This window comes from Cariama cristata, unplaced genomic scaffold (genome assembly GCF_000690535.1).
Source record: "Cariama cristata isolate BGI_N322 unplaced genomic scaffold, ASM69053v1 scaffold15714, whole genome shotgun sequence".
Lineage (NCBI taxonomy): Eukaryota > Metazoa > Chordata > Aves > Cariamiformes > Cariamidae > Cariama > Cariama cristata.
The window spans coordinates 1216-28460 of record NW_009612470.1 but is presented as its reverse complement, the minus strand read 5'-3'; the positions used below and the strand labels follow the sequence as shown (position 1 = coordinate 28460).

General features: G+C 42.1%; 2 protein-coding genes across 2 annotated transcripts in view; one reads left to right on the top strand and one right to left on the bottom strand.

Annotated features, from left to right (window-relative positions):
* Positions 1–40: 40 nt before the first annotated feature.
* Positions 41–21973, top strand: LOC104160521 (core histone macro-H2A.2). Its single transcript, XM_009698654.1, is given in 9 exon segments — positions 41–276; positions 8460–8566; positions 9961–10158; positions 12435–12545; positions 14330–14429; positions 15356–15389; positions 15391–15437; positions 17488–17662; positions 21238–21973. Coding segments are annotated over 9 exon segments (1110 nt in total). The 5' UTR covers positions 41–104; the 3' UTR covers positions 21404–21973.
* A 411-nt stretch (positions 21974–22384) lies between these two features.
* The window catches only part of AIFM2 (apoptosis-inducing factor, mitochondrion-associated, 2), a gene marked incomplete at its 5' end in the record, with an annotated part of 5303 nt that continues 442 nt past the window's right edge, over positions 22385–27245 (bottom strand). Inside the window, 6 exons of the mRNA XM_009698655.1 lie at positions 22385–22845; positions 23704–23904; positions 24675–24827; positions 25039–25147; positions 25452–25544; positions 25947–26066. Of these exons, the coding sequence (XP_009696957.1) occupies positions 22691–22845; positions 23704–23904; positions 24675–24827; positions 25039–25147; positions 25452–25544; positions 25947–26066 (831 nt within the window). The remainder of the gene's footprint in view (positions 22846–23703; positions 23905–24674; positions 24828–25038; positions 25148–25451; positions 25545–25946; positions 26067–27245) is intronic.

Genomic DNA, 27245 nt, shown 5'->3' with positions numbered 1-27245 from the left:
TTCTCACATGCTGAACACCAATGCCCTTTCTTTTCTCTTGCAGCTTTTGGATTGGAGCAAAGGATTAAGCATCACCAGCAAATTGAAAAGCACAAAGCTTCAAGATGTCGGGCCGAAGTGGGAAGAAGAAAATGTCCAAACTCTCACGCTCAAGCAGGGCAGGCGTTATTTTCCCGGTGGGGAGAATGATGCGCTACTTAAAGAAAGGAACATACAAGTACCGGATAGGTGTTGGAGCACCGGTTTACATGGCAGCCGTCATAGAGTACCTAGCAGGTAAACCAAGAACCTGATCCTGGAAGTGCTGATCACACACCAAAACCAGGGATATCCATGGGATGGGATATGAATGTGTTCAGCACTTCTGAAAATCAGGCTCTGCAAGTGCAGGATTTGTTAAAAGTTGCTTAAAACGCTAAGGAGATTAATTTGCTTGTTGAAGAGGCTGAGGATGGAAATTTTCTCCTTTAGAGGCACCACGCTTTGTCACTAGCTGGAAGGATTATTTTTTTTATTGCTTCACACAGTGAGGAGTCACATCTAAGTAGTTTCTGCCCAAGAGAAAACTGATACGAATTAGGCTTTTGATACACCTGGATATGAATAACAGAAGAAAAAGCAAACCCACCTGGTACATCTATTGTGCTTTTTAAGTGAACAAACTTTGTTTCGCTAGCTGCATTTCTCCTTGCAGAACAGTGTCAAAGTATTGTGAAATATGAAGGTTGTTCATTTGTGTTTTAAAAATCCTTTTCGCTTGCCTAAGCGTATAAAGAAGGCATTTCACAGTTTAAATCTTCCCACATACCCTGAGTTGTTGTTTCCCTTTCTTTCTGAAATTGACCTCAGAGGAAGGGACAAGTGTCACATAGTGATACAATATATTGCAATATACAGTGATGTATTGTAGTATTTCAGATTGTCCTGTTATCATATCTGCTCAGTTTCTTATTTAATTGTGGAAAATAGCACCTTAGCAAATTGTTACAACGCCCGGTGCAGAGAGGATTCTGGTTCAGGTTACTTAGGTGTCACAGATCAAGACTGAGGTGCATTAGAGAATCTGTGAGCAGTCGCAAGCCTGGATGGAATTAGTTGAGTGGGCTGTGTTCCAGGAGCACAGTTTATTTCCAAAGTGGCATGGAAGAAGCTTGCGTGGAGCCTGGTTGTCCATATAACTGCATGCCAGTCTTTATGTAAACATTGCTGTCTTCTTTTACACATGAAAGCCTGTTCTTACTACCAGACAATAAAAGTGCTATTTTCTTTCAAAGGTGTGGAGAAAATTTGAAATGGTGATAGTGAAATTATCAAATTTAAATTTCTGATGATGCCTAATAGCATGTTGCAGAAACTTCCACGTTTGTACTGATTAATTGCAGAATGAGAATTGATTTTTTTTTTTTTCTCTGAGGCTACTTCTGGAGTTGGAGTGAAAAAGTATTGCTTATGTGGAAGAAATGTAAACAAACTGTTTAAGCTTGCGTTTATGTTCACCCTCAACTCCACCAACAGATAAGTCCAGAAAAGGAGCTGGTTTTAAAATAAAAAATAATGCCACTGAAAAGCAGAATTGAAATCCAAGATCTCTTCCACTCATTTTATTTTATTTTATTTACTGTGTAAGATCAAACATGTTTATATTAAGGTCATGTAATCAGAGAGAAAGATCCGTTCTCCAATGATTTTGAAGAAGATCTTTCACTTCAGTAAGAACATACATATGTTCGTATTGGCACAGTCCAATTTCATACATCAAAAATGAAGTATTGTAGCTGCAAGAATCTCTCTCTCGGTGGAGCTGGTGCAGTTGTGGTGTACCGGGGAAGTCTGTCACTTGCAGAGCTTGTTTAGCTGTCTGCAGGGTGGAGTGCTGCTCAGCAGGGATGCTTCAGAGGCTGCAGGGAGTTAGGGGGAAAGGTGGAGACACAGGATTCATAGCTCTTGTAGCTCCCCTGCTCTACCACAGTGATTTTTCAACCTTGTTTTTGTTGGTAGGCCTCTGTGTTTTCTAGTGGAGGTTCAGGCCTCTTCAGGAATGTCATAAATACGAATTTCTCTATAGCAAGGTGTGTTTGCTTTACTTTATCATCATTTGTGAATCGCTTAGAAGTGATCTACAGACTTCTGGATGTCTGGGTATTGCAAGATGAAAACCACATGACACGGGTTTTGGAAATTGCACTAACTTTTATAACTGAATAACATGCTGTGTAGTGACTCTGCTGACCTTCAGCCTGGGAAGGAACACTTTTTTTCTCTTCCCACGCCACAGGGATCCATAGCATTCAAAGGAGTTTCTAGGATAAACATTGGAGGTGCTTGTTCTGAGCTGTGGCAATTATTACAAGGTGTAGTAATAAATTGTCAACAGCACATCTGGAATATGCAGCACTTTGGTAGTACAGATTGAGCTGTGGTCATCTTTTTATAACATACAGCGCAGCACTGTTTACCTATTATTTGAAGTAGAACAGTGTATACCTTGGCTCTGCTTCTGGCTGGTAAGTGCAGTTTAATTTAAATCATTAATATGGTAAGGGCAGATTATGTGTGGGCCTACACTTTGTTTTAGAAAAAAAAGAATGTGTAGTCAACCAGGCAAGAAAATTGCTAGATGTGTGGGCTGGGGGCCCACATAAATTGTAAGGGAATGCTATTTTCAGCCGCTTGGTTCAGCGGAGAGAGAACCTCATCTTGCCCCAACCCTGTAATATGTTGTAATAGAATGGGGTAATGTTTCTGAGCAAGCACCTATTGCTTTGTGGATAGTGGTCTTTCCAAACCAAAGTTTCTGTGCTCTGTCTGGAGTTTTGTTTGAAAAGATTACGAAGGTGGATAGTTCAATTAAAAAACAGTGTTGCAATATCTAACCCTGCTGACCTAGTTATTGCTAATATGTATGTGTGAATACAGTCTTTGGTTTTGGGAAGCTTTAGAAACAAAATGTGGTTTTCCAACGCTATTGTCAAAGAGGGTATTATATATCAAACTGGTAACATTTCTTAACATTGTCTAATACTTCCTATTACAAATTCCATTTTACTGTCATGGACTTGCAACTATGAAATGGTGGCTACTCAGGCTGAAAGCCTGCATACAGGGGAACTGCTTCATGCTAAGTCTGGGAAGGTGGGAGTAAGGGAATATGGTTCTTCAATTGTTTCACAGAAGCAGGTTGAACCGTATTTTTTGTTACGTTAAAGCATTCATTAGAACTTGTCCCGTAAATGCCTGGGTGCTTCTCTGCGTTTGAGCAGAGACTTGATGCTTCATGGAAGGGGAAGGGTGCTCTCTGCCACCTCAGAGAAATCTGCTCTCTTTGACCAAACTATAACTTTGAAAAAACCCAGGTTGCTTATGCTCAGCAGAGACTTTTTTGATTTTAACAGCTAAAAATCTCCAAAGACTTGGTCCTCACTGAGCATGCTGCAGCCTCTCTGAGCTCCCAGTGCTGCCCGGACTACCTTATACATCGTCCCCCGTGAGCAAGGGAGCATACCTCAACCTCTCAGCTCCCACATCTCGCAGGACTGCACGTGGGCCACTCCGTGCAGTGGCTGAGCATGCTTCAGCCCGTGGCTACAGGTGCTCAGAAGGACTTTCCCTCTCGCTGCTGTCCCCGGCTTCTCCTGATCACAGCACTGAGAGCAGGGAGTGGACTTTCTGTGGTCTCAGCGATACCGGGCAGCACAGGGGAGGAAGCTCTCTGATGTGAAGGCAAAAGCAGCACAGAGGTGGGTGGCAAGAGGTCTGGGACTGAAGGCAGGGAATACGTGAATAGGAGTTGAAGGAGAGGCTAATTCTACTTACTGTCTGTGAGGTGGGGAGGGCAGGCTGGAATTAACTGATTAGGCAGACTGGGAGACTGGGAACAGATTCCACACTGGTCAGAGGAGGAGACTGGGAACAGATCATAATATTTTGGGCGGACGATAGTTACTGGAGAAGAATATTGATGTTAGAGACAGAGCTGGGGATGGATCTGGCTAGTGGGAGAGCTGAACTGATGACCAGTGGGCAAATAAATGGCAAGGGGCGTCCAAAAATCCTGCTAGGAAGCTGGAGAGTAAGTTTAAAAAATAGGGTGTAGGCCAAGGATTGGATGGAGGTGGTGCTGATAATGAAGAACCTAGAAAGGAAGATTGAGCCTCAGTGTTACTACAACTGAGAAGAGCAGATGGGAAAAAGGGAGACTGTCCAGGAAAGGCAGCTGAGATAGAAGTCTCAGGTGTGGATTGCCAAGGAAAGGAAAATGGGCTCTGGAGCTGGGATAGGGGTAAGGTGGATGAGGCCGGAAGAGTCAAACAGGACCAGAGCTGTCTGATTGCGCTCATCGAGGGCCTAGGATGGACCAGTGACTCCTGTGAGTGATCACCTGTGCACATGGTCTGTTGATGGCCTAAATTTGTGTTGCCTGAAGCACTGAGCCTCTTGACTGGCATCATCTGGATGGTGCATATACATCCTGAGCATCCTTATTCCCAGTTGCCACGTGGTTCAGACTGCCTTTTGGCTTTGGTATGTGTTCTGTGTCACGAGCTACTAGATACCCATTTTTTCCCTTTGTGTGTGAGATCGATGGCTGTGGGGTGCAGCCACAATTATCAATGCTAAAGCTGCACTTTGGCTTATCAATCCCATTGTTAAAATGCCAGCAATCACCGCAATGTATCTCAAGAAGAGGTACTTTTACTTCGACTGATTAGCTAATGTGAAGATCATCTCATCAGTGTTCTAAGGCTTTTTTTTTTTGTAATCTCTCTATGCTGTTTTATATCTTAGGCTTGAAAATCATATTGCAAAACTGCAGCTTAATTCCTCTCCAGAAGGGTGTGTTTGCTGCAACAGTGTTGGGCTCCACTGGCTTCAGAGTTAAAACTCCATGAAAAATTGGCCTCGGGTCCCATTGGATTTATGGACTTTGCAACAGACACATGCCAGACTATGCTCTGAGCGTGCACAGGGCCGACTGCAGTCATCATCATCTAAATCAAACATCAACTGCATGTGTCCCATAATGCGCCTTCCCAAAATGTAGGCAAAGAATACAGATGCGTCTTGATTAGGAAACAAAAGACATGTGAATAGTGTGCTGGTCAGAGGAACTCGTGGAAGTTGTCAGTGGCAAGTCGTCTTCTCTAAATTAGGGCAGAACACAATGTCAGCATGTACTTCCTCCTTCAAAGGACATCAACTGGCATACTCTTCTGTCTGTTGTACTCATCTGCTGTCAAGAGACAAATCGAGCAGATACTTTTCCACTTGCAAATGGAGGACCAAGGACTCCATCATCTGATACGTCTTTTCAGAGCAAAGGTATTGTTGGTAGATTTGTACGTGGTAGCGTAACAGAAACTGTCACAACTTGTCTTAAAGGGGAAGTGGAAAACAAGATAACCTGTCTGAAATCTTTCCAATTCTGCTATCAGTTAGGTCTTACATACTTTTCTTATCAGTCCAGCTGAGCACTTCACAAAAGCAGGCTGAGCTCAGCTGAACAAAGAGCTTTGGCCTGGCTAGGATGCTTTTAGGTCCCAGACACTCCAAATCTGTTGATCCGTCAGCTGAAGAAACCTCTTTTTCCTGTATGTCACAGGAAGAGTAGATGTAATCCCATTCAGGTCGTAGCTTGACTGCTGCTTGTGTTGGGTGGAAGACAGTTATGTTCTTCCCTGATCCTAGGTGCTTATCAAACAGAAGAAAAGGCTCCTTTAAAAATACTCGGTGTTGTGTAGAGTCAGTGGATAGTTCTGGGCATTACTCTGTTGACCACCGTTTGATGTCTATCTGAGGCCAAGGTAAACTGTCGAGTGCGTAAATGAGCTAATTTGCTGGTAACCGTTTGTGCTGAAGATATCCAAATTTGAAGTTATGCTTCCGGTCTGGAGGCATCTTTGTGGATTTTGAATCTTGAGGGAAGCAAGATTATTTCAGATTTCACTTTAGTTCTTAATGCCTGCCGCTGAGAGCACGTAAAGTCAAACCAAGATTCCCAATTTCAAAAGAGCTGGTTATAGTATAGGACTTTATTATAGGACCTATATTCTCAGACTAGTCTGCTTGGAGTTTAGGTGACCTCAGCTGTCAAGATGTTTCTACTTGAAATGTAAAGCAGTTTCTTTAGGGATCTATTATTATCAGCAGAGGATGTGATAACTGACGCCTCCAGATTTGATGTTACTTTTTGCAAGTGCCATTTTATATTCTTAAGACTATGAGTCCCTACCTCCAGCATTGGAAAAATATGCATATAAACAGTCATTAGAAAGGAGGTAAGGGAATTATTTACCTATGCAAATAATTGGCATCCTTTAATAAGTTGTATGCATATTCTGCAGTCTGCCATACATCATCTTTGCCTTTGGATTCCCTTCTTCCCGGTGTCCTGTGGTAGATGGCTGGCATTTGAGTGTTCTGCATTTTTTGCTCTTGACATTAGGCAGAGGACATTTGGGTGCACCATCAGGATGCTGCTGGCCAAAGGACCCAGAACCTGGGGGAGTGGGGTGAGCACACAGGTAGCAGGATGTGCCTGTTGTTGGCACATCTGAAAGAACTTCAGTTACCACACAGGTAAGTATGTGTTGCTCTTTTTTTTTTTTTTTTTCCTTGATGCAATTTTCCTCTGCTGTCAGCACACATCTGCAAAACCCACTGGAGAAATCTGGGCCTTTTTTTCTTGCTTTATGCTGGTCTGCACAATGGATGGCAATCTGTTCCTGCTGTCTGCTGCTGCATTAGCTCCACTGGCAGAGGTCTGGGAGGAGGGTCTGAAACTTCCAGCCCTGCAGCCCCACAGGGGTAAATATAGCTGGATCATGCAGGATCTCTTTTCAGTTTCATCCTTTAAAGTCTGAGTCAGACACTCCAAAGTTAGGAAATGCTAGAACCCAGGTTGCTGCCCGAACTTTTAATGTCGGCCCAGTGTGTATTTGTAGTGTGCTATTTCTGATCGTCCAGTCGCACACTGCTTTTTCCTCGTGTCAGTGGCCTAGTTATCACAACCACAGTTCTTTTATTTCCTAAAATTTAAGTGCTTGTCTTTGCAACTTTGATAATGTTTCTTGAAAGTTTTGCATGAATAATTGTGAAAATTTTTGAGACATTGGCTGTTTCTTAAACAATTCACCATCAATATGCACATAATTTTTTGAGAAATGGCTTTTTACATCTCCAACATTCAGTTAAATGTGTATGCTATATAGTAGTGAAAACTGGATGACAAACATGTACTTCTGTTATTCTGAGTGACATTGAAAGCTTGTATTTTTCCCATGAACTGAGAACTAAACCTTGTGTTGAAATCCTTTGGATTTTAGCCAGAGAGCATAATGTAGATTTCCACTAGATTTTTTGTGAAAGTTCTTCTTTTTATAATAGTTACAGTTCTTTTATTTAGTTTATTAAAAGGAGTAAGATATCATTCATAGGACAGTGATGGACTGTTATTTTCTTATCCGTGTGATTGACAAATGTAAATACAAACCCAAAAAGCAGAAGACACGGACGCTGGATACTTTTTAAATGAAACAAGGTGTGAATGTGATTTTTATGATTATTTGGAGCAAAACATTCCTTTCTCCTTCCTTTTTAGTGTTTCAGCAGAGTTCTTACATGAGAAATAACTTCAGAGTAGGGACCAAAGTGTGTGAGTTAATAAATACAGTGATTGCTACAGTTCAAATAAACTCAGAAAGATGTGTCTGTGTTCTCTCTACAACACTTAGCAAAAGCTCAGTGACTTTAGTCACAGTATAAATGTTACTACAAATTTAGAGGAACTACTTTGGAAGTGTCCTCCTGTTCCCAGAGACGTGGAAGGAACTTTCTACCAATAGTTCATGCATTGAAGCTCTTACGTTGTCTCTGCTTGCATCTAAGTCAAACCTTTCATATCTTGTTCTGAAATTAAGCTTCTTGCAGATTTTCATTGCCCTTTAATGCAGAATTGCAGCATCGCCTGGCTAGTTTGTTGGCTTTCAAAGTATTTCTTTAAATGCACCTCAGTCTTCATCTTACCTGGTCCTGAGAATCCTTGCTGTTTTGTCAGAACTGTCTCTGTACTCGGTTTGGGGTTTCACTGCATGCTTTGCTGTTTTATTGTTACAGGGTTACTGCTAAATTTTAGACTGCTGGTGTACATTCTTATAGGGTGTTTCTTGGTTTTTTTGAAAGAGAATTCTGACTTGGGACTTGTAAAAGAACTTATGTGAGCCAAGCTTAGCGTATTTTCTGCTAGCTAACCTTTAGGGAATTAGGAAGGACAAAGTATTTTATGTAAACTTACAGATGTATTGAGTGTGGTTTGATTTCTGCCTTTCTGTAGCAAAGACCATTTAAATTGGGAAATGCCCCTGAAAAGGTAAACGGATATTAAGAAGGAATGTAAAAATGTATCTACAGAGTGTACGTAAGCTGCAGTTTTGTTACTAATTTTTATCTTGACGTATTTACAGCTGAAATTCTAGAATTAGCGGGAAACGCAGCACGAGACAACAAGAAAGGAAGAATTGCCCCCAGACACATCCTCCTGGCAGTTGCAAATGATGAGGAACTGAATCAGGTACCTGTTTACTTTTCAGTGTGAGAGTTAATGTGCTGTGGCATGAATGAAGCTGCTACCATGGAAGGTTAGAAACAGTTTAATCTGACACATGAATGAGAACGCAGTTATTACAGCAGAAGACGACAAGATTGTGCCCACTTCAATAAAAGCAAACAAAAAAGAAGGATCTGAGATATCTCGTCTTAAATCCTCTGGATATAAATTTTGCTTATTTTGTAGCCTGTGAGTCCTGTTGAAGTGGGTAAACTTGATGCTTAATTTTGTCCTCAGGGACATCCAATACTTAAAGAAAATGTACCATATGGAAGACCTTTTCCCAAAAGCTGTAGAAATGTGTGTTTTATATTATACTGGCTGTGAGGCCCATTTTGGGTAGAGATCTGTCTCACTCTCTGCTATTGCTGCCTCCTGGACTGCCTCCCCATCTGTATGCTCAAGTCCCATTAGCAACCAGACTGTGGTTTGCAGTGCTCTGACTCTGAGGATTGCTTGTGGGGTCACTTTGGCTAAACTTGTAGAGTGAGAAGGGAGATCATGGCATGGGCTGCGAATTGCAGCATTCAGGGTGCTGGAAAGGTTCAGTCAGCCTCAGAGTATCTCTTCTTGGCTGGCCCCATGTGAAGATGTATGACATCATTCACACTTTGAAAGATTCCTGTGCTTAATTTGGCTGCTTTAAATAATGAAAATGTGGTGCCTGTGAGGTCATCTAGCTCTGTTTTCAGTCAACGGAACTGACAAGTCAGAACAGAGGCCGGGAGAGAGGGAAAAGCATGCTAACACTACCAGCCCATTCCCTGCTCCATGGTGCTGGTCACTGGCCTATGAACTGGGGACTAGATCTAGTGTTGTCCATTAGGAATTAGCCAGACTTTGTCTTCCACGTAATATCACAGCCCATTCCTGTCGTTCACCTCTGCAAAGCAGGTTCTTGGGGCTCATACTTGCTTTCGCTGAATCTGTTTCCCCACCAGAGGGATCTGCAACCAGTCCTTCTTTGAGCAGGGCTGTGGTGCAATCATTTTTTTAAGTAGCCTGCAGGCGCTTATCATCTTCTCTTACCCTCATTCACTGCTTGTGAGTCACCAGGGACAGGTATGCAGAAAGACCACCACTGGAAGAGAGAAGAGTGAGTGACCAGTACAGTAACGGAGTTCTCTGGGATGTGCTAGCTGACCTCACTGTCACCTGCCAGGTTTTTTGTTATTGTAGATTTTCTCCCTAATAGTTTTATGGGTTTGCGGCTTTGGGTTTTTTTTGTGGTAAAGGACAAGGTGCAATGCTTTAGGAAGTGTGGACTCTTGCATATGTGTGACATAGTCAGCAAAAATAGCTTGAGTGCAGACTAGGAGAATCTGTAATGTGCTTCTTTACGCTGCTTCTCCTTGCAGTTGCTAAAAGGTGTGACTATTGCAAGTGGAGGTGTCCTGCCCAGAATTCAGCCAGAACTTCTAGCCAAGAAACGGGGTGCCAAAGGCAAATCTGAGACCATCCTTTCCCCTACTCCTGAGAAGAAGGGAAGGAAATCCATGGTGAACAAAAAGGGCGGGAAGAAGGCAAAGTCTGCCAAGGCCCGGACACCCAAAAAGGTAAGCATGAGGCAGATATGGGAATCCAGAGGTGTGGAATCAAAACCAACTAAGATTATTAGGAGGAATAAGTTAGCGCTTCTGCATTGTTTGTTTGTAACAACTGGAAATGGGAAGTAGGAGTTGACAATAGACACACCAGGATTTTTTTTTTCCTGTAAACTTTAGAAATAAAGGCAAACTTAGTATTTTTTTTTAATGGATTTTCATAACAAAAACCTTTAAAGCTTTGAGGGAAACTTTTCAGATTTCCACATCACCCTTTGCCATACTTTCTTGATAACTGTGTAGAGTCTCTTTATCTCCACACTAGCAGTGTGGCAGTGAACTCTAGCTTTTAAAATAAAGGAAGCTGTATTTTAAAACATACTTGAGGGATGTCACACCTTCAGCCTTGTACAGTTACCAGGTTGCTTTTAAAGGTTTTTTTTCACTGTCATAGAATCATAGAATCATTTGGGCTGGAAGGGACCTTTAGAGGTCATCTAGTCCAACCCCCCTGCGGTGAGAAGGGACCTCTCCCGATAGATAAGGTTGCTCAGACCCCCATCCAGCCTGACCTTGAATGCCTCCAGGGATGGGGCTTCCACCACCTCTCTGGGCAACCTGTGCCAGTGCTTCACCACCCTCATTGTAAAAAATTTTTTCCTTATGTCAAGTCTAAATCTACCCTCCTTTAGCTTAGAACCATTACCCCTTGTTCTATCACAGCAGACCCTGCTAAAAAGTCTGTCCCCATCTCTCATATAGGCCCCCTTCAGGTATTGGAAGGCCACAATGAGGTCACCTCAAAGCCTCCTCTTCTCCAGGCTGAACAACCCCAACTCTCTCAGCCTGTCTTCATAGGAGAGGTGCTCCAGCCCTCGGATCATTTTCGTTGCCCTCCTCTGGACCTTCTCCAACAGGTCCATGTCTTTCCTGTGCTGAGGGCTCCAGAGCTGGATGCAATACTCCAGGTGGGGTCTCACCAGAGCGGAGTAGAGGGGCAGAATTACCTCCCTGGGCCTGCTGGCCACACTTCTCTTGATGCAGCCCAGGATGCGGTTGGCCTTCTGAGCTGCGAGTGCACATTGTTGACTCATGTCCAGCCTGTCATCCACCGGCACCCCCAAGTCCTCCTCCGCAGGGCTGCTCTCAATCACATCATCCATAGAACTTGTCCTGACGTGGTACATAAATGTCATTTTGACAAGCTCTTTGTTTTGTGTATTCTTAGGTGTGCTGTTGTTAATGGTTTTTTAAAGAGTTGCAAGAAGAATAAAGGAATTGGAACTTGACTACTGCACCTTCCCTTTCAGTTGCGCACCCTCTCTCACCATCCAAAATGGTTTACTTTGGTAAAGCAGTAACCCAGATCGGTGCTCTTGGTTTGTCATTCCAGAGCATGCATCTTAAAACACTACTGAATTTTTCGTTGGATAGGATTAAACAATATTAAGCTTTGACCTAAGCTTTTTAAACTTGTGTTAAGCACATCTTTCTGAAGGCCTCTAAGCTTTAATACATTTCCATAGGTGAGAATATGCAGCAACAACTTTTAAAAAGAAAACAGAGTTGCAGAGTTTGGGACTTGTTAGGAAGGGTTAGCTTCTTGATGTACCTTAAAGCAAATATTGAGATATGTGAGATGATGCTTCTGCAGCCCTGGTAGGAACAGGTTTGCTATTCCTGGAGCTAGGCTGCATGAAGGAGTGTGTCCCACAGAGGGGATTTTGCGTTCAAACTTCAGCTATTAGTCATTTCATTTTGTCATTCTGACTGCTTGTCTGGAGGTGTGATGGCTCGCTCCTGTCAACATGGATTCAGATTTATGATTTATTAGCTGAGACTTAAGATTTTTTTTTTCAGGTCATAAAGTTGTTTTTTTTCCTTCAGATTGGAGCATTTGACTGGGTTACTAAGTTACTAAGTTTGATTTAGTATAAACTCTGCTCTGTTAGCAGCAAAAATAAACTAGCACACACCCACCCATAAATACAACCTTCATTGTTAGTAAAACTACAGATGGATGTGGGTGCCCTGACTCTTAATGTGACTACAAACGTATGTAATGCCTCAGATGAACCACTGATGTTTTAGCATTATATAAACAGTGAAGACCTCTGTTGTTACATAATCTTGGGGGATTAAAAGACTATGAATAATATATTGATCTAAGAAGATGAGATTTATAGTAACTGATTAAATCTATCCATTACTGAATAATGGTAAATGTTGATTTTTTTTTTTTTTTTTTTTTCCTTTGAGAGTTCTTACTTTTTTCTCCCCCTGAATAGAACAAACAAAAGGACAATGAAAAAGAAGGAGCTTCAAATTCAACATCTGAAGATGGACCTGGGGATGGTTTCACTATCTTGTCCTCCAAGAGCCTTGTGCCAGGACAAAAGGTAATGCAAAGTTGTAACAGATTGAGATCACAGCAATGGAGCCTAGCATAAACAGAAGGATGCTTTTAGTCTAACACCAGTACAAAATCTTCTCTATGTTCTCTGTTAGTAGTCCCAAATTTAAGGCTAAAACTCACTCAATCAGGGGTGGAGTAGAGGGTCTCAAAAAAATACATCTGCAGATAAAAGATTTCCAAGAATAATGCTGGTCAGCTTCTCCTCTCTGTAGAGAGCCATACCGATTCATTTATCGGCCTAAGCTGTGCTAGAGTTTTGTTCAGTTTGGGCTTGGCTGTGTTGTGCCTGGCATACTGGCAAACCAGGTTTAACCTTCTAGGCTGTTTATTATTTATAAAAGAGTATTTCTGGGCCAGGTCCCAGAATCACCCAGAACTTCCACATGTTGGTTTGTGCCAAAAGCCTGGGTGCTCCATCTGAAAGTGGGCTGTGGGACACCTTTCTCCCTGTGTTCAAATTGAGGACCTCACCAGAGCTGAAGGGCATGCCTACTTCTCTATCTCAGCACAGACTGTGACACCTTGCCCGGCCAGAGTTAAAAACTGTCCCACCAAAATACCGCATGTCCTTGGTGTCCAGCCAACTGTCTGTCCCATATTTTTTGGGTTGTGTTTTTTTTGTTTTTTTTTTTTGTTTTTTTTTTTCCATGTACTCACCAAGAGAAAGAGTTTTTTGCGTGCCTTAATTTTTGGACCCTCTGAATGAAACTGGAGTTTTTCTTACGGATTTAACTATGGGGACATAGTCAAGATTTTTTATTATTATTTCCAATAGTAAGGTCATCTGGAAAAAGTGTTCTTCCTGAAACTGCTTCTGTAAGCCCCCTGTACTGATGATGTACCCTGTTTTATGAAGCAGCACTTAAGAGTTCAGTCTGCCTGATCCTATCTTTTGCTAAAGCAGTGGTCTAGAATGGGCCAGACACATACTAGATCCAAAAGATTACTAAAAGCAGTAATCTGGGTGGGTAGGTAGGTGAAACTTGGCTCTCCTCTATTAGACTGCAGTCGTGTTCTAAGTTCCTCCAAAGTCCGTGGACTTTCTTCTCTAAAGTGGGCAGTGCTTATTGTTCTGGTTAGGACTTAAATACTACAGTGTACCTTGGAAGAAGTGAGGTGTGCTGGGCACATGTTCAGCAACTGTAAAGTCTTTTCAGTGATTTTTAGGGTTTCTGTCCTCTGTTGTTGTTCAAAGTGATGAAGATGTGAAATCTGGGGAGCAGCCTTTTTTGAGCGCCTTAAGACATCAGGTTTTGGCCAGTTGCTATATCCAGATGCATGGGTGGGTAAAGCATTCCTTATTTTATTTATGCCAGGAACTGAAAGGGTGATTAATTACTTGAGTCATGAAGCCTTTATAGATCAGGATAGTGTTCAGCCCTTCTCATCGCCCTACAGTAGTTTACTGGGGGAAAGCATTTCTATAGGAGAAAAGCTTTTTAATTTAAGTATTTTTCTCTTTAAAAAAAGCATTTCCAAAGTCAGCCTTTTCTGTTCAAAGTGTGATGCTAGAACATGAATTTTCTAACAGTAACTTCCTCTGGAGAAAGCTCCCAAGCTGTGGGCATCTTGCAAAATAAACTGAGTCATGTACAAATTAATTAAGTAAAGGCTAAAAATCAGAATCACACATACTGAACACAATAAAACTACTGACCTCTGAAAGACTGAATCCAGCCTTCTTTCATTTTAGTTTTTTTGGTATGAAATTGATTTTGCACTCAGATTAGTATTTTTTTTTTCTACTCCCTCATTATTATTTTACAGCTTTCTCTGACACAGAGTGACATCAGCCATATTGGCTCCATGAAAGTAGAAGGCATCGTTCACCCTACAACTGCTGAAATAGACCTCAAGGAGGAAATAGGTGAGGCTCTGCTACACGCAGAAAAAACAGATCTAGAGTTGGAACAGTAGTTGGTCTACTAGCTGCCTGCTGAGATCCCATCCTGTTTCATCTGAATCTTCCCCAGGCCATAAAATATCACTTACAACACTTCTGAAAATCAGGCTGGATCTGACTAGGTATAACAGACTAATCACTAATTTATCTTTTTTTAACGATGCCTTACAACAATCAAAACACAGATGCTTTGTTGAAGCATATGAGCAGCAAAGGTGTAAATAATCATTACTGCGGTCTTTATTGGACTATTTTTACATTTGCCTCTGAAAATTCCATGACAAAAAAATATATATTAATAACACTTCTAATTATGCTTTTCATTGTAGGATTTTACATACTTTAGAAGTACTCATGTACAAAGCCTTATACTGCTCATGTGAAATAAGGAAATATTATTACCACTGGTGTACAAATATGGAAATTGAAGCAAGAGGGAGGTAAAAAAGAAACGCAGTCAGTCACATAGAGAGGCACAGAATCTAGTAGCATGCTTTTGGATCGTTGTTTTATACAATCAGTCATCAAGACCTTCCCAGCTGTGTTTATTTCAGAAAGTAGTAGAGTTTGTATGTTGAGTTGGTTTTGGAGGCTGAAAATCTGAGTCCTGAAAAGCCCCACTCTTTGCTCTTTTAACCATTAGTCAGACTAAGACAGCATTGTTACAGATAATTATATTGATTTCCAGTAATAACATACAGGGGTTTTCAAAACCAATAAAAAGTAAACTTTATCGGTGGCTAGATAGAGTGGTAAACATAAAAGTCAGCTGCTGGTGATAGAGGGAAACAGGATAATATATGTACAATGTTCTTCTTTTAAATAATGTAGAGTTGTTTTTTTCATGCTGATTTTTTGAAGCCAAGGCCCTTTTCTCTGTGTCTTTGCAGGCAAGGCATTGGAAAAGGCTGGAGGGAAAGATTACGGTGAAAGAGCTTCGCAAATCTCAAGGACCTTTGGAAGTTGCTGAAGGTAAAAAGGGTACTATGCTGTCTTTTGGGAACAGCTCATTTCAAATGTCCTTTTCTCTGGACATTCTGATTTATTCTTGATTATCTATGTGCCTTTGCTTATGTGATGTAGATGTTTCTGTTTCTTCTTTGAAGCTGTTGCTGTTATGGACAGCCTGCTTAGAGGAAAAAAAAAAGGAAGAATAGGATACCTGTGTGCTGTGCACATTCTGTCTTTGGGCTTCTAGGTGCCACCATAAGTTAGAGCAGGCTGATTAATTTATCTTAGGTCATTTCTGTCTGTGGGAGTCCAAAAATTAGGGAAAACTTGTGCTGTTGCCTATGTGCCATCTTTCCAGTCCTGTTTGGACTGCATTCCTTAGTGAGAATCAGAAACAGCTCTCAGTCTAACTTACGAGGTTTAAAAACAGTGGTAGTTTATAAATTACTCTGTTTTATGCATATTTGATGAACAGTACAATCCAATTACCTTACTTTGAACATAAAGAAAGATGTGATATGATCTTTAGAACTGGCATGCTTTTTGGAAGAGAAATTGTTCCTCTTCTCCCAGGCACTACAGCTACATTATAGAAATACAAATTACAGAAGAGCTCCCTTCAAATATTTAACGCATCTGTAGCAGTGAGTAGTTTGGGACTTGAGATTATGCCTTCCTTTGTGGACAAATTAAATCAATTTATAGGGGTTGAAGGTGGCTGGAGGGCAGATGGAGGGAAATTACAATATATCTTCTAGTTCTTTATTTGGCTTAGTATCTCAATACTCAAGAAACTAAATGCTTTAAACAGTCTAATTTTGGAAATTTCCTGAATGAATAGCCTAGTTTTATAATCTCGAATGACACAGAAATTTTTCTGCAACATATTTTGCTTCTCTTTTGCGTAGGATCAAAAAATATATGCCATAACATCAAAGTAAACTACTTTTCTCTGTCAACATCACTATCTAACTAGAAAATAGACTGCTTTTATGCTGTTAAGACAGTCCCAGGAAAGAAGATAATCTTAGTTTAATAGATAGGAAAATGTATCCTCTCAAGCATTGTGTTGTGTTGCTGTGTTTGAAATTGCCCCTTCTACTGCTTTTGAGGCAAGCAATAATAAAAGGTTGTTAATCACTGGAGGTCTACTGCAAACACTTGAGCTCCAGCCTAATGGGCTTGAATTCAAGTGCAGCTCACAGGATACCTGTGTTGTTTTCAGTCGCTTTTGCTCCCTATGGTCAAAGGCCTGACATTTCTCTTCTAGTTGAAATTTAAGTAGCACAGTGAAGCATTAGACAGAATTCCTCTGTGCCTGCAACAGAATTCTGCTGTGATGGTGGACAAGTGAATAAATCCGAAGTTTTTCATCCTTGGGCTTTAATTGCACAGCTAATTTCAGGGTGTTCAACCTGAGATTCCCGAGACCCAGATTTCCAAAAGTGCTAATGGTCACAACTACAACAAAAGCAAACGAATGCTGTGCTGTGGACTCTGCAGGTCCTGGAGAAATACTAGGCTTTCTGAAAAATTAATTTGAGATTCCTAATTGGACATAACTGGCAGAGAGTTTGAACAAACATCTTTGATTTTCATGTCGTTGTCTGAAATTACCCAGCTGTGAAGTGGGTCTAAATATTACTCCCTAACACTCTGGAGCTGTAGTGATGATGCAGGATATTTGTGCAACGCATTCAGATGAGGCTGTGACAGCACTGCAGAAATGTCTGTTGGGGGATTAATGGTACTGTGTTCAGTGCAAGGCTTTGATATTTTGCATGAAACAAATCCAGAGGCCATGCGGAATGGGAAAGCTAAAAAATATTATTAAATAACTGTGTGTTAACCAAATGAGCCTCGGGTTCTTTGATCTCCAAAGAAATAATAATTGATCACAAAATAACGATGTGACCGCCAGATTATGATTGCAAGTGATCCATTGTGGCATATTTTAATTCTCATATGTTTCTTTGGAGAGGTAATGTAATTAAGAAAGTAAGTTGGCTTGAGAGATCATTGCAGGGTGGTTTCTATTCAAAACTAAATGTTGTATTTTCATTTGTGTTAGCTGCACTTACTCAGTCTAGCGGCCTAGCAGCAAAGTTTGTCATCCACTGTCACATCCCACAGTGGGGCTCAGACAAGTGTGAAGAGCAGCTTGAAGAGACTATAAAGAACTGCTTAACAGCTGCAGAAGACAAGAAGTTGAAGTCCGTGGCTTTCCCCCCGTTCCCCAGTGGCAGGTATGACTCTTTCTGCATTGGAGGATTCTGTATCGGGTTGCAATGGTGTAATTCTCTGTCGGAGAGCTGCTGCTGTGACAGAGAAGGTACCCTCTGGTCTGTGGCATGAAAGGGGCTGACCCTGCCTCCAGAGAGAGCTGTGGACAGTGCCATCCCACACCGTGCTTCGCCAAGTTAAAGGAGCTTGGAAGTGCGGTGTTGGCATGGGACGACCAGAAAGCCTTTATATAGAGAAGTTAGCTAAACCACAGGAGAGCTGAGTGGACTTGCTGTGTTTTCTATTGCTAGGCATTAATTGTCATTCTTCTGCTATGGGTTGGCTCCACCTCCGATTTTACATCCCTTCATTTTGCTGTGGTGAATCTTATTAAAAGTATGTTTGTACTAATAAGATTATACCAGCATAAAACTGAAGGCAAGTAACAGTGATGCAACCTGAGCTAGGTAAATGTGGGGTGTTCACTTAAGTCATGCCGAGAATACATATGAAAGAGACTAGTCAGACAAAATGTTTTCTTTCAAAAGAAAATCAATGTTTCTGAGCTGTAGTTCTGCTTTAAAAAGGGAACTATGAAACCAAGTGTGAAACTACACATTTCTTTCTCAATAACTAGCAAATAAAATGTGCTTGACTAAGAAATCCAAAGTACTTATCTTTTTTCCTTTTTTTATTTTTTTTTTTTCTAAACTGGTAGTTCCTTTATCTTGCTTGGTCTCTGAGCACAAGAAACCTTACCCAAGCCCTGCTAACTGCAGAAGTTGTTCTTTTGTGTTGGAGTTGGCACACTTACATTTAATTGGAAATGCAACTACTGATTTTGTTAGTACTGCCGACAGAGTAGAGTACATAGTACAGTGCAGTTGTGTTGGCCCGGTAGTGAATAAAATGAAAGTAAAACTGCATTTTGATCAGTGAAATCACCACACATCGCTGAATACGCAGGAGGTGAAAATGCCATTTTTACACAGACACTTTTGGAGACAAATAATATTTTTGTGCATTGGGACTAAAGAATAGAGCGGCAGTGCAATTTTTAATGATTTTTCTTCCTTTGTAGACAGATCTTTTTCTTTATAATGTTCAATCAAAGCAAAATGTGATAAATTGTTTTACCATTCTTTATTAAAGTTCAGCTTTCAAAAATGAACTGTAGCTTTAATGCCAATAGAAATAGTCTCTATAGACCTCATGTCTCCTATGAGCGTTATCTAAGAATAATCTAGTCTTGAAGCATTAGTCTTAGTGCAGATCCTTCTGCTGCTTAGTTCCATTTCACTCTCTGTTGCTCTTACAGTTACTCCTGCTGACAGAAGATAGAGTAAGTTTTACCAAGTGCTGCTGGTTTACACTTTATTTATCAAAGGACATCGACGTGGTCTGAAAAAAGACAGTTTTTCAAATAAGACTTAGTGGTTTTGCTGTCATTTTATTCCACTGACATAACTGCACAAGAAATGCTGAGTTTGTTGGGTAGATCAGGAATTATGCTGGAACGGTTCTGTGAAATTTCATCTTTCCTCTGTCCCATCTTAGGGACTGTTTACAGTAACTGATATAGTGGAGCAGTAGATGGGATATCTCAACTGTGCCAGGGCTTTTCACCTCTATGATCTTGTCATTAAAAAGTAGAGAAATACAGTTTAGATGAGAAATTACTTGTGCTGTGAAGCAGATATAAATTAACTGAAAAACATTTTCAAAGGGTCCTTATCGATAGCTTGCTGCCAGAAAGGCGTATTAGTTGGGTTGCTGCAGATGCTGTCCAGGAACTAAAAGTAGGAAAATCTGTTTGCTAGTAATCATTTTGATTACAGTGAGTATGGATACAGCAGTTGTTGGTGACTAGTTTCCAAGATCTTTTTTGGATGATTTTTAATATAAATATGGTAAGTAGTCTGAAATCACTAATATAACATTGAGTAAGGAGAAGTGAGTAGTACTAAACTTAGGAAGGGAAATAAAAACAAATGCACATCACAGTTCTATTGGAAGCGGGGGGGGGGAAGAAAAGACACTGCAAAGGCAGCTCTGGATGCTATTAGAAGAAATTCTGTAATTTTTCAAGTGTAAGGATTGTTAGGCACTGGGATGGCTTATCTGTGTATTCTGATGTAGCTCCATCACTGAAGATCTTTAAGTATAGGTTAGACAAACCTTTGTCAGAAGCAGAAAAGTTATATGTAATCCTGCTTCAGAGGAAGGACATGCCTAGGTTGTGCTGGCCAGGTTTTTTTTGGCATGAATCTAACTTCCTCTGCAGCATTATCATGCAGTGGAATCTAAATAGGAGGCATTAAACTCAAGAGCAGCCAGCAGAGTTATGCCTAAAGACACATCTGAAATCTCAGATGGGTCTTAACTCACCTTCAGACAATTCGGCATGTCCCAGTAAAGTCTCATCCAGACTCTCCAAGGTACGTGGCTTCCTGCACGCTGATGTAGCAAGCACTGCATTGACACTCTTTGGTGTTGCGCAAACTCAGCAGAACTGTTACGAGCATTGTCAGGCAGCGGAGAAACTCCAGCAGGGAATGCAGGAGAGTGTCCTTCCCTCCAGATGTCAGTGGCAGAGACGCACATGTATCGCTTCAGGAAGGGATGCTTTCTAGGTCAAGGAATCTGTTTAGTGTTACACAAATAAAACAATGTGGAGACGTTCCTAAGCATGAGCATACTGCAAGGCAGAGTATTTCATTAGATAGGCATCAAGTTCAAACTGTAGAACAGTTCTGGAAATTATGTCCAGTATTGTAGCAGTCATGTTTTTATATAAACAGAGATGCAAAGCAGTTCACTTTCATAATAACTGTGCTCTTCACAGTGTGCTCTCAGCCAGTTCCCTCAGAGGGTGGAGATGATGGCGAAGGAACTGTGTTGCAGCTGAATGGTTTTGTGACTTGAGAAAGGAGTATGAGACTGATTAAGATGGAAAAAAAGCTGCTGCCAAGAAACTTGAATCTCAAGGATGTGGGCCAGGTGCCCCAAGAGATGTCAGCACAGTTGAAAAGTCCACTTACTGTAAAGACTGGTAGCTTTTAGCTTTTCAGATTGTAGGTTAGAGAATATTACCATGAAAATGAATGAATGCACCTTGGCCTTAATTTGGCTTGGGGTTGTAATTTCAATTACTTTCACTGAAATCTCAAGCAAAGTATTTTTAATGACAGAGTGAGGAAGTCAGCTGAGTAGTTGATGGGGTTTTTTGGTTTTGTTTTGTTTTTCAGTTTTCTACTAAAAAAAAGAATCATCCCTCGAACTTTTTAGCCTGCCCGGCATGGCATGGAAAAGTTTCATTCTAAGGGAGAGCGTTAAAAAACTTTGTGTGGTTATAAAAAGTAGAAGCAAATGAAAACAGTAACTCTGCCAGCAAGGAAACTGATGCAGCAGCAGATGAATATTGCTATCAAAACCTTGGGCTTTGTTTCTGGGATTTACACATTGCAAAACTGCAACTGGCACTGTCTTAACAGCAGCCTTAACAAGCTATGGCTTGTTCCTTTCAGCATCACGTCTGCATAATGCTTGCACAGGTGGCTGACACTCACTTGTTCTGTTTTCTTCCCCTACCACATAGAAACTGCTTCCCAAAACAGACGGCAGCCCAGGTGACTCTAAGAGCTATTTCCACCCATTTTGATGGCACCAGCTCTTCCTCCTTGAAGAACATTTACTTTCTGCTCTTCGACAGTGAAAGTATTGGCATCTATGTGCAAGAAATGGCCAAGCTAGACACTAAGTAGCAATGGCAGCCAAATGAAACTTTATTTTTCAACAAACCTGAGTAGCATTAAAAGCATTAGAGGTGGGTTTTATTTTTTCAATGTGATGAGGAGGGGGAGTGGTAGTAGTGTGATGTGTTGTGACTTGATGAAGAGCTGTGACTAGAGGTGAGAGGGGTTTAGTCCGATTTCTTCATGCTATCAGTATCCTCTAGCCATTTATATCACCTTAAGCAATTGAGTTACCATCTCTTTTCAGCAATTTGTTTAGTGTCCCTTGTTACTTTAGTTTAGAAGTTTTTAAAGAGTAACCTCATTTTAGATTTGTAGTGATGAATTTTTCACACACACACACACACACACACACACACACACTTTAAAGAAAGCTCTTAAAAATGTTCTGCTCCCTTTTCCCCTCCCTTGAGGGCAGATGGTAAACTTCTGCCTCCAGCCCACAGAGAGGGGAAAAGGATTTTAGAAGAAGTGATGCATGAGAGGAGCTTCTGTTTTGCTTTTAACTCACAATAATCTCTGTAATTACTGAGAATATTTCATGGTGATTTTGTTTGTTTTATAAGAAAAAAAGAAAAAGATGTCTCAAGTGTGGTTATTGTTGTAAACCCTACTTTTGCTCTGGGAATTTCTCACTTTAAAAAAAAAAAAAGGGGGAAAAAAAGCGGCAGCATCTGTAATTAAGTGGTTGCTGTATCACACTTAGCACACAACTAGCCAGCTCTTCTGGCTGAAGTATAGTGCTTTAAGTGACATAATTAAAGCTGCTGTGGAGATGTTGACACAAAGCTGCATTATATTCTGTTGAGTTCCAGGATTACCATAGCCTCTTCAAGGCTTTAGGCAGGCTTTCCCCAGGCAGTGCTGCGAGCCATTCTTCCTGCATGCTGCAGAACAGATTCCAGATCTGTAAGAGCCAGGTACTTTTTAGAAGAGCAAGAGTAGAGGAGGCCAGGGAAAAAACATGAAACAAACAAACCACAGGTATTTTGAAAACCACAGGGTTTATTGTTACAAATGAAGGTAAACCAAGTTTCTTGCTCAGAGCTATCTCAACAGGGAAATAAAAGAAACATTCCTTCCCTGGTTTTTATCATGAGAACTTCTGTGCACTTCATTTGGAAAGTGCCTCCTTCCCCTTTACAGCAAGGCAGGGCACCCCCTTTAATGCAGCACGTTGACAGGTGGCTTTAGGAGGTGCTGCAGGAGACAGTATCAGTCCGGCCAAGCAATAAAAGTGCACCCTCACCCTCTTCCAGTTGCTGTATTCCTTGCTGTTTTGTTACTGATCCCCTCTTAAGAGGGCATTGTCTGTCCCATCGTCTTCCAGCTCTTGGAGACAAACAGGTCCCGGCTCTTAGCAATGGTCACCAAGAGACGTCCCACATAGTAACCGTTCACCTGGCCTACGCCGTCATTCCTGCCCATTGAAAGCAGGAGTGTTAGTGACCCTGGAAAGAAGATGTAGAGGTTTAAGGTAAGTATCAAATCCTACCACACGTAGGTATTGTGCTTCCTCCAAACCCTCCCTTCCCACCCCAGCTCGTACCCACATGTACTGTTAAGCACAGGACCCATATGCTGAACGACGAGGGAAGCAGCGGGCCCAAGGAGAACTACTCACAGCTCTACCATCTGTTCTACCTCTTTCAGTAACGGGATTGCTGAAGGATTGGGCTGTCTGTGTGCGTGGTGTGGAATGATTCTCTCCTCCCAACAGGGAGTCCAAGAGGTAGACAACAAAATTTAAGTAGAAAGAGATGTAAATAGACAGGGCAGCCTTTAAAAACCAAACTGCTGTCCAGATATCCTCCATCTATGTGGAACAGCTTTCAACATAGTTACGGGAAGTATTTACATCAGTTGCTTATTAATGAGACCCATCACCTAGCTAGGTTTTTGAGACTATATTGTTCCGTTTATGTTTGTTGTATAGTTCAAGGGGAGAAGGGAAGAGAAAGTCAAGTCATCTCCTTGTTCCTGGGATTCAATTGGGCAGTAAGCAATTTAAGGAAAAGGAAGTAAGTTTGATGAATAGCAGGCAGCCACCGGTAGATTTATCAGGAAGACATTAGTGAAGAAAGGACACATTGTGTCCGTAGACTGACACAGGTAATTAATGTCTACAGCATTTTTGGCAAGAACTAAGATGATGCCTGAGCTCTAAGCTTATATAGTCAACCCCAGCTGTGAGTTTCTTCACCTCTAATCAGCGTCCCATGCAAGTTCTGAAGCGTATGTGTTAAACAGCTGTTCTCTGCAGAAAAGCAGCCCAACAGCTAAGGCCAGGTGCTAGGAGATCACCTTACCTGGTTTGTAGGTTTTAAGAGGCTTATGTGTCAGGCTGTTGATGATATTAGTCACCACGATGTTGGCATGGAGCCCAGCGTGGTAGGCCATCTTTGGTTCTTTCAGATCTGCGCAGTCCCCAATGGCGTAGATGTTCTCGTAGCCTTCCAGCTGGAGGTGCTTGTTAACTTTCAAAGCACCGTTACTTGCCATTTTGTCCCCTGTTTTGCCAAAGAGTAAGTTTTCAGAAGGAGTTTTGTGTTGCTGCTTGTGGCCTGAGACACCAAAATGCTGATGATGTTATCAAACATGTCATTGACACAAAGTGAGAAGTTGGGTTTTCACCCTCTTTTCTACATCTCAGGGAAGAGATGCTTTTTGCCTTGCTGTAGTTAATTACTGCAGTCTCAGGAAATGAATCATCCTTTGATGTTTCAGTAGAAACATCAAGAGCTAGTGTACGCAGCCTGAGAAACAGACTGTATAATGGTCATACTCCTCCCTAGTTGTAGTGCCATAACTGAAATGGGGCTGTAAGAGGACACAGACTGAAGATGTATCACCGAATTAAACAGCTGAACGCCCTGCGACGGTCGTAGTTCAGTAAGAATGCTGAATGTGCTGAGCCTATTTTTGCTGAGAACTCAGCAAGCTTTTATCTAGGATGAAATCCTGGCCTTGACAGCAGGAGTTGCCATAAACTTCTAGGTGTCATCTGCCTCATGCTGAACCAGGATGCTAAAGTTCCTTGGAGGAATTAGCAGAAGGAGCTGGATAAGACTGTCGGCCACTTGATCTATGGTCTGTAAGTTTGCAAAGGTCATGCTTCACAGTTAAGTATTTAACGTGATGTTAGAGCATTTGCTGTATCATGGAATAACCACTGCAGGTTGTACAAGGTTGATTCCTAACCTCACAGTACTCAAGTACAAGACATTGAAGAACTATGTTGCTTCTCCCCACCCAGTGTTTTTTTTTTCTTTTCACTTACCAAATGCAGCAGCGTATGCTGAAGAGTTAATCTTTATCCCTGTGCACAGGATCACCATGTCAGCAACCACCTCGGTGCCCTTTTCTGTCTTTACTACTGTGTCCTTCTGGAACTGGTTTGGTGTGAGGTTTTCCACATTGCTGACCCTTTCACCTGTTACAACAGAGAGCTGTGGGTCACCGACCTTTACTAGGCTGCCGTTTCCAGCTAGCCCAGAGGTATCTAGAGAAACAGGAATTCAAGGGAGCCATGCTTAGTCAAAAAAGTCAGAAAAAAGAGGTGAGAAGGAGATGCTTTGGCTCAAAGAAGAGCAGCTTGGAGAGCTTCAGAGTCTAGACTTTCAGAGGCATTGTTAAGTACGTACTTAATAAGAGGCGCACTCCTTTTCTGAGGAGAATCTCTTTCACCTCTTGACGGACGCTATCTAGCAGCTCGACATCAGCTAGTGCAATTTTTGAGTGAATGAGGGTGACCTGTTGGGGACAAAACAGCAAACAGGGGGACACAGGAATGGGACAGGACTCGCTACGTGCCAAGCAGGAGCAGCTATAGCTGGCTTCCTTCCACCCCGCTTAATGCCCAAGGAGAGTGAGGCAGTGAAAAGCATCTAGTGCCAGCAATTGCTGGTGGCAGGCTAGGAGGAGGCAGTAGGAGCGAAGGCTGCCATGGCATGGAAACTCCTGATTGCCAGTGATCTCAGATACCTCCAGCAGGACCATTGCAGAAGAACAGTCTCAGAAACAAGGATGAAGTTGATTGTAACTAATGCACTACTACCTCTTTGGCTGGGTACTCTGTTTTGATCTCTGCAGCCATCTCGACTCCAGCAGCACCACCTCCCACTACCAGGATGCGCTCAGATTTCTCAATCTCGAAGTAAAGAGGAAACTCGTGTTACAAGAGAACTGTTAAGTGCAGGAAGTCAGATACCTTCAGCCACTCCATGAACAGACCTTTCTGAGGTACAGCACTGGCCCAACAGCAATAAGCCACCTAGTTCATTAACAGGAAACAAAAAACGAGAACCCCATGCAGACTTCCTGTGTACAATGTAACACTGTTGAGCATTTCAGGTTTCCCCTTGTGCGGACAGCTGATCTTCCCTGAGGCATGCAGAACTAGCACATGCTCCTTGTCCTGGCCCATCCCGGCAGGCATCCTGGTCTCTTGTTCTTAGACACAGATGGCTCCGGATACCCACAGTGGTGTCTGGGATAGGGGAGTTGAACAAAAGCAGGCAACACTTCCTAGGAAATGAAATTGATTCCTCACCTCTTTAACCATGTCTTCATAGGTCTGGATGGCACTTTCCATGTCAATGACTTTGTTGAACTTCCCGGGAAATGGCCCATCACTGCCTGTTGCAAGAACGAGATGGGAGTAGTGGAGCTCCTGGGAGGGCAGAAGGTGAAATAGGATGTTAGACCTCTTAAAAACAGAGCCTAGAAGACAGTTGTTGCCTCCCAGGTACTACTCCCTCATTCCCTCTCCTCCAGCCCTCACTGATAAGTAGGAAAGTACTTGCCACTGTCAAAGTGACCCTAGGAAGAGACCTGGTCCAGGTGACACCAAGTAACTGCCTTCCTCAGAGTCTAAGAGAAGGACCCTTCTTCAGGTGAGCTGAGAGCTTTAAAGAAATTACCCTAAGTTTACAGGAAATAACCTGATATTTACGCCAGACTGAACCTACCGTCACAGCTGGCTCCAGAGACTAACTTCTCTCCTTCACTCTCTTCTGAATGGAGATGAGATACTCTTGGCTGAAAAGAGTTCTCAGAGCTGCTGCCCTTGTTTCTTCCTGCAGTTAGATAAGGATCTGAGCTCCAGGGTTAATTGTTGAGCTCTAAATCCAGCTCCAAGAATAAAAGCTCATGTGAGCACTGGATGGGGTGCAGTATTTACTGCACGCCCACATCCCAACACAGCTCCAGGCCACTTAGCTTGGCTAGAAGGGATGGTGCCATTCAGCACATGGAGGGAAAGATGGTCTCTGTTGCCAAGCTCTTCAGGATGATTAAATGCTACAGTCTTTTCCCAAATTTCCTCTTGGTTTTAGAGGAGGTGGCTGGGGGCCTGCTTCTCTCTGGGGCAGCCCTCCATAGAAGTAGGTCATTGGTTTCATTCCTCTCTACCTCCTAGAGTTACAGGGCCAGCATTAAGCACGAGCATTTGTATACCTGCCCGCAGGCGGCAGAAACCTAGAGGAAAGCAATCGGCGCCTTCCCAGAGGGCTTGGGTTGTCGCTTGTTTGGCGTCGGGCGTTTCAGTCAAGCTGAGGGTTACGTCAGAGCAGGAACTCTGTCGTGCGTGTGAACTCTGAGCCCAGGCGAATTGAATCAGTCAGTTTGCGTGCTCAGCTGACCTGTGCTCTAGGAGATACAGAAGTGTTTGCCACAACTGAAGAGCATTCCTAGCTCTTATCCAACTAGGGCAAAAGTCCAGTTTATTTTCCCCAGAGCATGATTCTGTCCTGCACACGCATACCCCCTCCTCTGGCAGATGACAGTTATATTCCTCTTCCTGCTCAGAGGCACATTTTCTGTAGGCGCCCTGTCGTCCTGCACATCTCAC